This window comes from Haliotis asinina, chromosome 4 (genome assembly GCF_037392515.1).
Source record: "Haliotis asinina isolate JCU_RB_2024 chromosome 4, JCU_Hal_asi_v2, whole genome shotgun sequence".
NCBI lineage: Eukaryota > Metazoa > Mollusca > Gastropoda > Lepetellida > Haliotidae > Haliotis > Haliotis asinina.
The window spans coordinates 11,927,278-11,941,939 of record NC_090283.1 but is presented as its reverse complement, the minus strand read 5'-3'; the positions used below and the strand labels follow the sequence as shown (position 1 = coordinate 11,941,939).

At 43.0% G+C, this 14,662-nt stretch overlaps 1 protein-coding gene across 2 annotated transcripts in view; it reads right to left on the bottom strand.

Moving 5' to 3' along the window:
• Positions 1 to 14,662, bottom strand: part of LOC137281283 (uncharacterized) — a 32,947-nt gene that overhangs the window by 12,344 nt on the left and 5,941 nt on the right. For both annotated transcript variants that reach the window (XM_067812447.1, XM_067812446.1), the window contains exons 2-5: positions 5,485 to 5,572; positions 2,932 to 3,077; positions 2,232 to 2,541; positions 513 to 611 (exon numbers count right to left, since the gene is read on the bottom strand). In XM_067812447.1, coding sequence (XP_067668548.1) covers positions 513 to 611; positions 2,232 to 2,541; positions 2,932 to 3,077; positions 5,485 to 5,572 — 643 coding nt within the window. The remainder of the gene's footprint in view (positions 1 to 512; positions 612 to 2,231; positions 2,542 to 2,931; positions 3,078 to 5,484; positions 5,573 to 14,662) is intronic.

The window sequence follows — 14,662 nt, the reverse complement described above, 5'->3', positions numbered from 1 at the left end:
ATCGATCAAAGGAAACTGCCACAATTATGTTGATATTATCAAAACAAAAATCCATTTCCATCAAACACTACGGTATCTGGACAGCTGAAAACTGCAAACAATATTCACGCAAATCTAGCAATAATCTGCGGCAGTTCAGCAGCATAACTGTTTGAGTGTTGTAGATATGCACGCTATTGCACTTTTTGTGCACGCTACTGTCTTTCTGTATTTTATGGGAATATCTTAAAGTAATACATCGTACAACCTGTTTCTGCTCTGAACAAGGTCCATTCGTTGAAATCTTCCGAGACAAACCGAACCCGTCTTCTTGCAAGTTATTTAAAAGGGCGAGTGGTAACGAATGGGTATGTCTTCCATTCGTCACCCTTCGGCCTTTTCCGTAACACCCAAGAAGGCGCATTCGGCTTGGACCGGAAACTGTGTTGTTCAAGAATATAAACTATGCCCATCATGTGGTTACGGTAAGGGACGAAGTTTGCTGACTGTAATTATCAAAGTCACCGACTCACTCGGAAAGTAGTTCCGGCAGCACTGTGTTAAGCTCCTCCCACTGTTGTGAAAACTGGAATTTATACGCTGCTTGGTCCAGCACGATTTCCACTTCACCCCTGAAGCAACGGAGAAAAACACTTGTTAGTTATTCAAACTGAAAACATTGTACACACCACACCTTTAATTTTACTAATTCCGAACGTCCGTGTATTGTCAAGAACTAATGACGTTGACGTTTTGATATCTACGATACACCAGACACTTTCGTAGCCCTAAGAATTCTTAACACATTGGATACGGTCGAAGTTAAGAATTCTCTGGGCTACAAACGTTTAGAGGATAATGTCCTAGATAAGATGCTATATTTGTACGCTGTGTAGCAGTGATTATGATGATATGAAGATGTTTGCTTATAGCGGTATTCCAGCATTATCGCGACGGAGAACACTAGAAATGGCCTACATATTGTGGATAATCGAACCCTACCCTTCGTATGATAAGTTAATGATTCAACCACTAGGCCACACCACGGTCCTGAGATACGATGTAATAGTGAAGTGGAGGCGAGTGAGTTGTGTTGCATGTCACGGCATATTGGCCTCTCGTGACAGGAAAGACAGACAGCGATGCTCGTCTCAGACATTTAAAACTTTGTGGAAACCAACAAGCACAGATACGGGTTCCTGACAAAAACAGAAATATGACCATGGTGAATCTCATTTCGTACCTACATTCATAGATTCCTGGATTGCCAAAGTGATACAACTCGCACAACTGAGCTACCCGAACAACCCCGGGTGGGACTCAACCTAACAAAAGTACTAGAATCTATGAATTACAGAGAAAGTGTAACCCTAGATTGGGGGGGGGGGGGGGGGACTCAACCTAACAAAAGTACTAGAATCTATGCCTTACAGAGAAAGTGTAACCCTAGATGGGGGGTGGGGGGACTCAACCTTACAAAAGTACTAGAATCTATGCCTTACAGAGAAAGTGTAACCCTAGATAGGGGGGGAGACTCAACCTAACAAAAGTACTAGAATCTATGCCTTACAGAGAAAGTGTAACCCTAGATGGGGGGTGGGGGGGGGGACTCAACCTAACAAAAGTACTAGAATCTATGCCTTACAGAGAAAGTGTAACCCTAGATAGGGGGGGGGGGGACTCAACCTAACAAAAGTACTAGAATCTATGCCTTACAGAGAAAGTGTAACCCTAGATGGGGGGGGGGGGGACTCAACCTTACAAAAGTACTAGAATCTATGCCTTACAGAGAAAGTGTAACCCTAGATAGGGGGGGAGACTCAACCTAACAAAAGTACTAGAATCTATGCCTTACAGAGAAAGTGTAACCCTAGATGGGGGGTGGGGGGGGACTCAACCTAACAAAAGTACTAGAATCTATGCCTTACAGAGAAAGTGTAACCCTAGATATATAATACGTTACATTTGACCCCTTTCTAATTGTGATCGATGTCATGAGTAGTAGTGGCGTCTTACCATCACCCTTCAAGACCTGACACTCGTTTAGTGAAACAGGTTACCGCCCAAAAGAGTAAAAATATGCTGGGCTTTAACAAGCAGCGTTCCAGGAAACATAAATCAAACACTAAATCCGGTGGTAATCGAACTCGAACTTACGACATGATGGAACGAACTCTTTATCCACTTACCTATACTACTAACCCCTTGCTACAACAATAAACGAAGAAATCAACACCTTTCAGGTATCTTACCGTAGTATGAAGTACATGTTATTGGCAGCCTGGCCCTGTTTGGTTAGTCTGCAGCCATAATGAACGGTCTCCTTCTTTAAGCTGATGATGAGATGTCGTTTCTGTTTGGTGGACCAAGAGTTAAACAGCGGGTTCTTCTCCACAAAGGCTGTTTTCTCGTTGTATTCTCGTTCCATCACATCCCTGACTGACCGGTTGTACAAGGCCTTGTCTACAACCAGCAGGTCAGTCTCCTCGTCCACTACCACGCTGGCCGTACGAATGCAGTCCTCTTTGATCAGGGCCACCTCGCCAAATGCTTGGCCCTCACCTGAAAAAGGGAGTTTTACGCCGTTTTTGACAATATTTCAACCGTTGCAGAATATTGTGGGCGGGAACTGAATTTAATGTTTTCTGTCATCTTTCGTCAATTACATTTTGAACCATTCTGGCACTCGGGCCCACCTTAGTACACTATCCGGGTATGGGTACCTACCTTAAGTCCACCCCAGTACACTAGCCGGCTCCCTGTCCCTACCTCACGTCCACCAAAGGACATTACCCGGATATCCCAGTACACTTCGTGGATATCTGACCCACCTCGCGCCCAACCCAGTAAACTACCCGGATATTTGGCCTAACTTACGCCGAACCCAACGCTACCCGGATATCTGACCTACCTCACGCCCACCCAAAACTCTACCCGGATATTTGACCCTACCTGATGTCCAGACGTGCTGTCCAAGGAGAGACCTGTCCAGTTTCTTCTTGCTACACGCGCTCTGCACCTGGGCGACGATGTCGTTCTCATTCTCCTTGTCGTGGATGACGTAGATGGACACCTTCCCCCGGAGCACGATGTACAGTCTGCAATATGTCGGTGAGTGAGTGAGTGAATGAAATGAGTGACATCACTGCTGTGTCTTTACTCATGTCAGTAACAGAAGGAGGAACGTCACACAGGCCGGAAAATATAATGGTCGGGCAAAATGAGCATTCGGAGCATCCTGGCACGGGGAAGGGATGCAACTCTACTTTGTGAATTAAGACGCTTGAGATGCAGTCATAAAATGGTATAATCGTTATACCGGGGTACAGGTTTTTCCCACGGTGCCCATCATAGCGCAGTGCAGCCTGCGCGTTTTATGATATAATTACATCACTTGCGTGAGACCTCGGAACAAGCTGTTATAACACGGTACACGCTGACGTACTGTAATGCCATAGTTCATGTTGTTTACCTCGGTACATAATGTATACTGTATTGCGACTGTACACGTGGATTTTCGATCTTTTGTATAGGGGTGAATAAGTGAGTTTTCACACCGTTTTTAGCAATATTTCAGTAACATCACTGAAGGGAACACCAGAATGGGCTTCAGACATTGTACCCGTGTGGGGAATCGAACCCGGATCTTCGGCGCGACGAGCGAACGCTTTAACCACTAGGCTGATATATAACACAGAACTGAGGGGGGCAACGAGTGATACTTGTCACCAATAGGCTACCACACCTCCCGTTTTGTATATAGTGCTATACCATGCTGAATGGTATATCATGGTATATGTATACTTTGTACTAAACCGCCCGTTTAGGAAATTGCTGCCTAAGTCTTAGTGTGACCATTCTTTTCTGGACCAAACTTCTGGTTTTAGCAACATGCGAGCAATATTTTGGCGGGGGTCACATTGTCTGCCCCCGCCCATACACATAATATTGTACGCTTGGGGGAAATAAATCCAATAGTTACACATGCTGATAAAACAAAACTTACCGTGATGAGTTAATGTCGCCCTTAGATGCACCAGGATCCGCTGTTCACGTTTTCGAATATTAAATTCGCTCTATCATTTATCACTCGATCACTTCTGACTTTCTCACATTAAGCTGATATATTTTGTCGATTATTGTTTACATAGCTACAACCATAACCCACTCACCCGCTCTTTCAACCATTTGCTACCCAAATCATTCATCCACTCACTCACTCACTCATTTATTCACTCATTGACTCACTCAACAACTCACTTAGCCACTAGGCCACTCACTCAACGGGCGGTGGGGTAGCCTAATGGTTAAGCATCCGCTCTTCACGTTGAAGACCCGGATTCCCCATATGGGTACAATGTGTGAAACCCATTTCTGGTGTTCACCGCTGTGATATTGCTGGAATATTGCCGAAAGTGAGGTAAAAACATACTCACTCACGCACGCACGCACGCACTCGTTTATTCAAGGATGCTTTTGAGTTTAGACATTGAAGAGTTTCAGCCAGAAATGCATTGTACTTCCACATGTACAACAGTCACGGATACAAACACAATTAATAACCCAAGACGTTGTGAATTAGTTCGGCACCACCGTGCGATCTCTGCACAAAATACAAACGTGTGACATAACACATATCTGTCACACCTGTATGACACGATGTCACGTTATGACAGTGACATATCGACGCACGTGTATACACACCTTCAGCGTTAAACACCTGAATACATACGCCTCCTGAAGACTGTCCTCATTGACCTCAGCTTGAACCCATACGACCCATGGACTATACAGTTTCTACAGCAAATGTTTTGAAACGGGGCCCTATTACTAAACCATTCTACCAATGGTATTCTGCTAATATTAGCCTACTACTGTTAGCATTGTGTAGTCGTTAAACGTTTTGTTGTGGAGGTGAAAAGTGCCAGGTATTGCCGCCACTGAGTTCAAACTAATTAATTTTTATGTCATTCGTGGCAAATACTTCAATAAATTGACGAATTTGTTCAGTCATGTTTGTTCGTAAATCCGCGGTGAAGAATTGAATGAGGGATGAATTCGGCATACCGTTTAGTTAGTACACAATAAAAACAACACAGAGCATTGTCGGCTTTGAATCTGTAGCATACAAATACACAAATCAACCGTTATACAGGCATTCTTTTCAATACAAGGGACAGAATCAGTTAATAAATTATGTAACACGAGTTGAAATGGCGACGTTTTTTGTTTTGTTTTTACGTTACTTAGCAACACCGTAGCCTTTACTCGTCGGTCTGTGAAGACTCGTGTTTAGTCAAGACAAACGAGTGATTGATAGCGCGAGCAGTGTTTAATACCGTAGAGTCACGATGACATTCAGCAAATCGCTACACGTCTGAAACTGTCCATCCCTGCCTTATGTTTGCTGTTAAGGTCAGTACCCGGGAACATCAAAACAAAACATGAAACAACACCACTAAAATAAACATAATTATTAATACCATATAAGGCAACTATACTCACTTGTCGCCATGGTCACCCTGCTGGATGATGACGTCATCTGCATAGTTCTTCTCAAAACTGCTATGCTTAATGACATCTTTAACAATTTCTGAAAGAAAATATAATCAAAATAAATTTACACATGACGTCACTAGCAAGACATATAAAGTGGAGAGAACGTTGGTTCAGGGGGTTACGATCACCTAATTCGATGCAAAGAGTTACGTCCCCTGAACTTGTCAGAAAGCTAAGGGCGAGGGTTTGCTATTTCGCCAAATTGTTAAACGCACTGGACATGTACCCCGTGGGGTGTCGATTGTAAGCGCTTGATTGGAATCGAGTTGGTGCGGCCACAAAACAAGTTACCAAAAAGCTTCGTACTATAGAATATTCAACGACTGGTATGTCACAACTTGAGGGATGGTGAGGTAGCTCGTCTCGCCGAAAATCCGGGTTCGATTCCTCACATGGGCACATTGTGTGAAGCCCATTTCTGGTGTCCCCCGCAATAATATTGCTGGAATATTGTTAAAAAACCCCGTAAAACCCAACTTACTCACTCACCCCTAATATAATGGAGTGTCCGGGTAACTGTATTTTCCTATATTACGATTGGATGTGTGGCAATAGTGTTGTGACCATCATTATTATATAAGCCCAGTGCTGTGATTATCACAACCCCTGGCCTCTACGAACCGCCAAGGCGATACAGGATTGAATGCGTCCGTCCGTCCGTCCGTCCGTCACATTTCATTTCAGTACCTTAACTTTGAATCTGTTAGTTCGTTTTGTAATGGAACTTTGCATCTGTATCAGAATACATGCAGTACAAGCAATACAAGCAATACAAGCAATACAAGCAATACAAGCGGGTTTTCTTTATATACACCTGGAAATTAATCAAGCAACACCCCAATTTTTTCTATTGGAGCAACTTTGAAGTGTTCTGACAATCAAAATATGCCGGGTTGATATAGTTTGACACTTTTTTATTCAACAGACGATCTCTGACAAACAACTTAAAGGGAAAAAGTATCAAGACTTTGCTTTATTGCAACGAAATCCAAATTCTTAAAACTGTCTTAAATTCATGAAAAAATGGACACAATTTACTATTCATCCACAGACGTTGTTGTCAGGTGTATTAACACAAATGTCACATGGAAAGAAAGAACAGTCATCTGAGAGTCTGCACACCGACTTTCATCAATATCTAGTGTGTCCTCCCTGCGCACGCACCACCAATTCCAGACGCCTCCTCATTCCTTGGATGAGTCTCCGGATCTGATTCTGGGGGATCCTGTTCCACTCCTCATGCAGGGCAGCCGTCAATTCGTTGAGATTATGGACTGGTGGGTCTCTCTGCCTCACACGACGGCCAATAAAGTCCCACAAATGTTCAATGGGGTTGAGGTCAGGGCTCATGGCAGGCCATGGAATTCTGTCAATTGCATTTTGCCGCAAAAAATCATTTACAGCATGCGCCCTGTGAGGTCTAGCATTGTCGTCCATAAATATGGGTCTCGTTGCCAGAGGATGGTTCTCAAAATGAGGTACCACAGCCCTGTCAAGAACCTCCTGTTGGTAACGAACACCGTTAAGGTTGCCACGGATGGTAATGATATCCAACTTGCAGTTCATGGAAATGCACCCCCATACCATAACGGAACCTCCCCCAAAGGCCACAGTCTCCTGGATGTTCCGTGGAGCCATTGCTGTGTTCCTCTGCCTCCAGACCCGAGTACGACCGTCCACCATGTGCAGCAAGAACCGGCTCTCATCTGAGAAATGGACCTTCCTCCAAGAGGCAATGTTCCAGTGCAAACGGTCATTACACCAGGCCAGTCGGGCTGCCTTATGGGCTGGAGACAGTCTGGGTCGCTTGATTGGCCTCCTTGCCCGGTATCCTGCAGCTTTCAGACGATTCCGAACAGTCCTGTTCGAGATGGGTCTCCCTGGAAGCCACTCCTGTCTCAACCGAGAGCTCGAGTCGAAGGACCTGCGCCGTACAAGTCTCAGTAAAGCTCTGTCCTCCCGGACTGTGGTCTTCCTGGGTCTTCCTGGTCTAGGCAGGTCTTTAACTTCATTAGTGGCCCGGTATTTTTTCAAAAGTTTTGAAATTATGGAATGATGTCGTCCGATTTGAGTCCCGATTTGTCTTAGAGACATACCAGCATTCCTCATGCCGATTATTTGCCAACGAGTGGCCTCTGATAATTTCCTACGTGCCATGACATTGAAATGAATGAAAAACCGAATGCAATCGACAACCTGCGCTTGTAAACACCCCAGGGAAAAAGTGCATTTTTCGAAAGTTGAGGTTAAAGCAATGCACGTGCGCTGTGCAAGCTTCACGCGCGTCATATCAACCCATGAAAAGCTCATGCTGTATGTCAATACATCAAAATTGAATAATCAATCATCAAAATTACTTCGTTAAACTTTGTTAAGTTTTTATGTGTCTTTGAATTTGGTGTTGCTTAATTAATTTCCATATGTATATAATGGTATTTCTCAAACAATTCACACACAGGTATCAATGTATATATATGTATTTCGCAGCATAACTTAGCTTTGTAATGTATTGAGAAATTGTGCATATGTCAAAAACGGCAGGCCGGACCAAAGCTGACCTTCAACCCCAAACAGCTGTAAATTTAAACCAGATGACTTGTAGTATTCACATATCGATCACATACCTATGATTTATTTACATATTTATACACATAGGACATGTATTTGACACATGGGAAATACACAGCACTGGAATGAAGGGTGAATTGTTTTCAAATTCAGAGATGCTGGACCACAGCCTGAGACCCATACATTCTTCACACATGAACGGCATAAGCCATTTTTAGATTAAGTTATTACGTTAGTTCGAGAGCAATTATTGTATGTAATTTCAATGGTAGAATGGTTATATTCACACGTCTGTATACAAAGAGATCGCTAACACAACAGCAGCCTCTATTGCTGTGTTTCCACAAGACATTCTCAAAGTCAGTATTTTGTGTGACCACCATTTGGCACAGATGGGATATGTCGACGAAGTGACTCTTGAGGAATTCTTCAACACTCTTCCTGAGGTGCGGTGGGCATTTGTGGAAATGTCTGAGGCGCGTTTTGACGTTGACGTGCACGTCTGTCGAGTTCTCTTCAAATGTGTTCTAGCGGGTTTAGACCTGGTGGTCGGGAACGCCATGGCAAGACACTTGAAGCGTGATCGGAGGAATGTGACGTGCAGGGACTTCGTGGATCTGCCGTCAAACACCCCTGAACCGCCACTAAAATGAGATCTTTATGTGATGGTAAACACGCTGCCCTTCATTGAGCCGGCGAACACGAAATTATCAATAATCACCGAACCAGACTCGCCTCCAGTTTCTAAGGTTCCAGTTCCAGATTCTACCAAGACACAACCACAAGCGATGGCGCCAGTGGGAGTCTCTCAAAACAGGGGAGACAACTGGCCTTCTAGGTCAAATTCCCACTTCACGCAATCAATTCCTGACAGTTTGGTCAGAATTCTTCTCAAAAGAGAGATACTCTGTGCAGTTGCCACGTCTGTGGCAAGGCGATGACGTAAGTGAGCAACCCGCATGTAACGGCACTGGGCTTTGGTGGTAATTCTTAGACGGACGCTTTTCAGGCGATCTTGGAGAAATTTGTCGGCAGGAAACGATCTCAAAGACGAGATACGCTGCTCTGTTGAACGTTGAAATGTCAAGGGCAGCTGCAGACTTCGATTCCCCAACTTCAATTCAAGGCGACCTGTGGCGATGTTTCTAATATTGGCGGTATGATGATTTCTTCTCTTCCAGGCAAAAACGAATGACAAAATAAATCACAACGTTTGCGTTGTTATAATGATCGATACAGCATGCTTTCCGATTACTTGCACGTGCATTTTGCTTTGCGTGTTTTCTTGGTGACGTTTTGTTTGCGAGTATTTCTTCAAACGTTTCTGAAACAAGGTTTAAGCTTAAAATTCCCGCTTGGCGCTTAAGCTGTTATATACAATCACAAAAAGATGACATGTTTGAAAGTGTATATTTGTATTGCCCGCGATGCAGCTACACGAGTGTAATATTATCAAAATTACCTATGCGTTTCTTTTTTTATGAAGAGTGTATAAACCACTGACCATGATGACCAAAACTGCGCAATGGAACCGTACTGTGTGGTATATTCATGTCAGGGACAGAATGAGCATTTCCACGTAGTTCTGTTATTTGTTTCCCTAATAATTAATGTCGGTTTAGTGACGTTAATCCCGTAAGCACATTAACCAACACAATGACTCAACATCGATGTCCCCCTGTCTACCACAACAAGACAATTGTCATTCCTTGCCTTCAAGCGGTGAACCTGCGCTTAGAGCTTAGACCTGTTCCGGCTTCACAAAGAACAACAAACGAGACATGCTTATAATCCTCTTTATTATCTCGTGGATATACCGTTCACAATAACATTATCCCCATAGACGCATTCGTCTCATCTCAAGGACGCCAGTCTGGAACAAACATGGCAACAAAATACGCCCACAGCGTGGGAGCGGTTTCCATTGTTAAGTGGCCGATATGTATAAGAAAGCCTTTCATACAGTATCTGATACATAGAAACGGGTTTGGGTTGGAATATTAACATCACAGACTGGAGTATATGAATGCCCACCAGTCAGGGTTGAAGAGTTCAGGGTTCTATTGAAAGAAGTGACCAGTTAATATGAGGGGCAGACAATGAAAATATGATAGGTTTATCTGTGAAACTGTTTCCTAGGTAATGGCCATAATACGATGGTGTGATTTTGCTGTCATGGTTATGTCAACAACAAAACGAAACTAAACAGTCAGCAGCTTCTGTTTGAGGCGTGAAAAAAATATTAAAAAATACGACTACATAAAAAAATTAAATGTTTCTCGGGCACATTTATTTCAGAGGTGACGAGGGCGGTAGGACTTTTTTTCAAATTTTCTTACACATAAAATAGGTACGCAGGAGGAGTACATTTTTATTTTTTCTTTCTCAGAAATACAGCTTGGGGAGTTCAGCAGGTGTTTGAGTTGTAGATTCAGTCACACTCGTCCTTTTGTTCCTACAACTACTATTTCTCATAGTACACAAATGGATCATCTGGACGCGGCTAAGTAAAAATTATTTTTTTAAAAATGGCAATAAAAACACAAATAAAACTGACACGCTGATGCCCGAAGAAACCTTTCACTTTTTTTTATTTAGACTACGGACTCTTATATAGTGCTGAACACCACGCCGCACACTATGGACAGTATGATCCATATAACCCAAGTTGTCTGTGAGGCGCTAGAAGGTTAATGGTCATATGGCAAATCCCACCGGGTACCCATTTCCTGCAGGGTAAAAAAGAAACAAATATAAAATAACATGGCAATTTATACAGTGCTGCAGTCGTTAGCGAACAAGATGGACAATATGACCTGAATAACCGACGCTGTATGTAAGGCGCTAGAAGGTTAATAGTCAAATCCCACCGGGTACTCATTTCCTGCTGGGTGAACAGAGGCAGTTTTGAGCAAACTCACTTGGGTAAGATGAGACCGTTCAGTGGTTACGATACGGGTACCACAGTCAGTACTACATATATCATCTGAAAGAGTAATCACGATAAAGTTACTAATATTTATACTATACGAATATGCAGTGGAGATTATATTTTAGGGACACATTGATTTAAATCTATATTTTTTTATTAAGTGTCAACAAAAACTTAGCATATACTCAAAATCAAGCAGTTCAGCAGTACATATCAAACAGCAAGCGTTTTTCTTGAATGCTGTAAATATATGCAAATAAATATCTCAGTATATAGGTCTGTATTGCAAGTGTGTTGTTGTGTATCTTTCATGTTGTGCATACTCGGGAGACGGTTACCCAAGTTGGATAACTTGTTCCTAATCCCTCTCCTTTCTGAATAATCTATGTTCAAATCAAACCTCTTCATATTCGTTTCCATAGATACATTATGGTTACCAACACATGTCGTTATGTGTGAACGTTTTGATCCTGATTTTTAAATTTCAGTCAGTATATGAATGCCTCGATGTGATAATCAAGGGCTTATGGTGTAGTTAAAGCGTCGAATTTGAAATGGCATGGCGTTAGTTTTGGGTCGTTGTGTCACTGCAGGGCTTTACGAGGTAAGGCCTTTCGTGTATTGTTGTCAAGCCATTAACTTCTCTAGACTTAACCTGCTGGATGAGCGCCTGGTTAGTTCCGCGTTTGCACATGGATTGACAGGGAGTCGGGTCAATTTCAAATCCTATAAGCTTCTAACGACTATGTTGCAGCGATCACGAATGTTGTCAAGTGGGAGTAATTCCTGTCTGTTGTGACATAACAGGCGTGGTGCAAACAATACCGATAATCTTAGAAACACGCGTTAAATGCCATTTCAGCAATTCAAAGACCGAGGATTTCAAAACACCAAAATACTAGACAAGAAGGTCTTTTTGGAAAAATTTGACAACCCCTGATCCAAAAATAAACCTTCATCCAAACATGTTTAACAAAATGATTCACCCGGAAACCAAAATCTGTTAAACGGTGGGAATTAGCCTCAGTGACTTATGAAAGTCTACTTAGAGAATCCAAGGATCAGCCTAAGTTAGTGGTTGCTATTTTCGGATGTTGCTCATAACTTCACCCCTTGGTTTGGGCAACCCAAACATATAATTCAATAGCCATTCCCAGGACAACCCTGTTATTCCGAGAAACCGAAAAATTATCTTGGAGGTTACGGAAAGGACCGAGTGATGACGAATGATATGTGGGATCGAGGTCGAGGGTTGTCATTGGCTACACCACGGTGATGACCTAAGGTCAACCCTAATGATGAGGACATACGTGTATTAAGTTGTTAATGCTTCCGTTGAACTCACTTATGTCTGTGTCTGACTGTATGGTTTTAAAGTATTAATAAATGTCTTCCCTGTTATCTGCATATAGTATGGTTATCGTCATGGCGTTAGGATCCAAAGGTATGACGAAAATGTCCTGTTGAGGGTGCCTTTGAGTGCAAGTAGTTAGAAGTGGACCGGATGCCGTCACAAATTACCTATTTGCAGTGTATTAATGCGCGACCTCGAGCTTGAGAATTTAGAAAATATAGGTCCATTCGACTGGATTACTGATTAATGTGCTTGTGCCAGTGAAATACAAACGCTGTTTTTACAACACCTTATAATGTACCTAACAAACGTTTCAAGTCGTGTTGTAATCCCCATGTCGCCCAGAGAAATCGGATTTTGACTTACGTGGTGTTCTGTTGTTGAGTAAGTCCAAAACATAACGAAATAATGTCTCATGTCAACACATTGTCTAGTTCTAATCCAGAAAGCAAGTCAGATAACAGCTTATAAACCTAAGGTATTTCTCCTTTCTTAAATGACGTACACCCTGAGGCCGAAGTTCGGCACATATAATACCTTACGTCTTATCGTACACATCAAAACGCACACAAGACTTGAATTAGAAGTAGCATAACGATGTACATGGGATTGCATACACAGTGTACCAATATGGGGAACCGAACCCGGGTCCTCAGCGTGACGAGTGAACACTATAACCACTGGACTACCCCGCCTCTTACGATGCGTTTGAGTTATTGGAGATCGGTAGCTGATCCAAATCTGCACTGGTCGAGACTGTAATGAAAGTTTCTTCACTGACAGGAAGCGAGTAACTTGGGTAAACGCCAATATTGATAAGCATTCTAGGTGTCTCGGGCAATGGGGTTATGATGGGGTGGTTGGTGGGATACCTGATGGGAAGCAACCCGCTAGCAAAATCTGTGGGTTTGAATGATAACTGTGGGGTCTTTGCAGAGCAAATTTGTTTGATACGTTTTCAGAATAACAGATGTTTTCTGTATTTCAGTGCTAGGTGGCCCTAGAGTACAGCATAAGATTTGATTTAATAAACAAATAATCTTTGAGCGCTATAATACATAACACACAATTCCATTGAGAATGTGGTATAATGTACAGCGTTCTATTTGGGATCACGCCTTCCCATCAAAGCACAGACTACAGCAAAGCTAAAACATGAAGTCCCATCCGGACGCGGCCCCACCCCGCCACAGACTGGCACCCACCCTCCAGCACGCGGTGACTTCGCGGGCTAGGCGGCCGACCCCGTCCGCCGGCGAACAGGGGCTCAAATCCGAGGGTGCGGGACCCAACCCAACAAAGAATCCGCACCCCACCAAGACAGCGCAATCCCAAACACAACATATGGTTTATATTTTCGAACTAGATCAGTGACATATAGAGTATATCACCCAAATGTTTTCTGATCATATATATCAACACGAGTTGATTAAAATTACAAAAAATCTTTACATTAATCAGAGAGTATTTAGTGAGTGAGTTTAGTTTTAGGCCGCACTCAGCAGTTTTCCAGGTATATGGCGGCGGTCTGTAAATAATCGAGTCTGGACCAGACAATCCAGTGATCAACAACATGAGCATCGGTCTGCGCAAATGGGAACCGATGACATGTGCCTTCAAGTCAGCAAGCCTGACCACCCGATCCCGTTAGTCGCCTTTTATGCCAAACATGGGTTGTTGAAGGCCTATTCTACCCCGGGACCTTCACGGGTTTCTGAGAGTATTGATATATTTGATATCAGAAGACACAAGTGTGAGATTTTATTTATCATTCAAAATCCTTCTTCATCAGTGACCAGTAAAAGAATGAATCAATGTGTCAGAACACGAAACAGCCATTAGGCTTCTTGAGCAGTGATCGCGGTGAGGTCATGGCATTGTGACGTGATCAGCTTTATGACATCATAGCATTGTCACCTGACTCCTTAGTGACTGTAAGATCATTAAGATGCGATATCAACTGTTTTCGATGATAAATTTCACGTCACTGAAGACGGGTGTTCCAGTGGCCTGTGAGGCTTGACTTCGCTGTGCAGAGTTGCGTCCCTTACTAGAGTGTGGAATCTGTGATCATAGACTGAATGTCAAGTTCGACCTGATTAGTTCGCATGGTGCAGCCTAGAGTGCACCTACATTCGTCAGCAGGTTCAAATGAAAGTGGGTATATAATTACTGTAATGCAAAATGTCCGCGACTGAAGTAGATTAAGACTGCGCCTGGGTATGTCGTAAAATCCCTCTCTCTTTCAGTGACGAGCGAACGCTTAAACC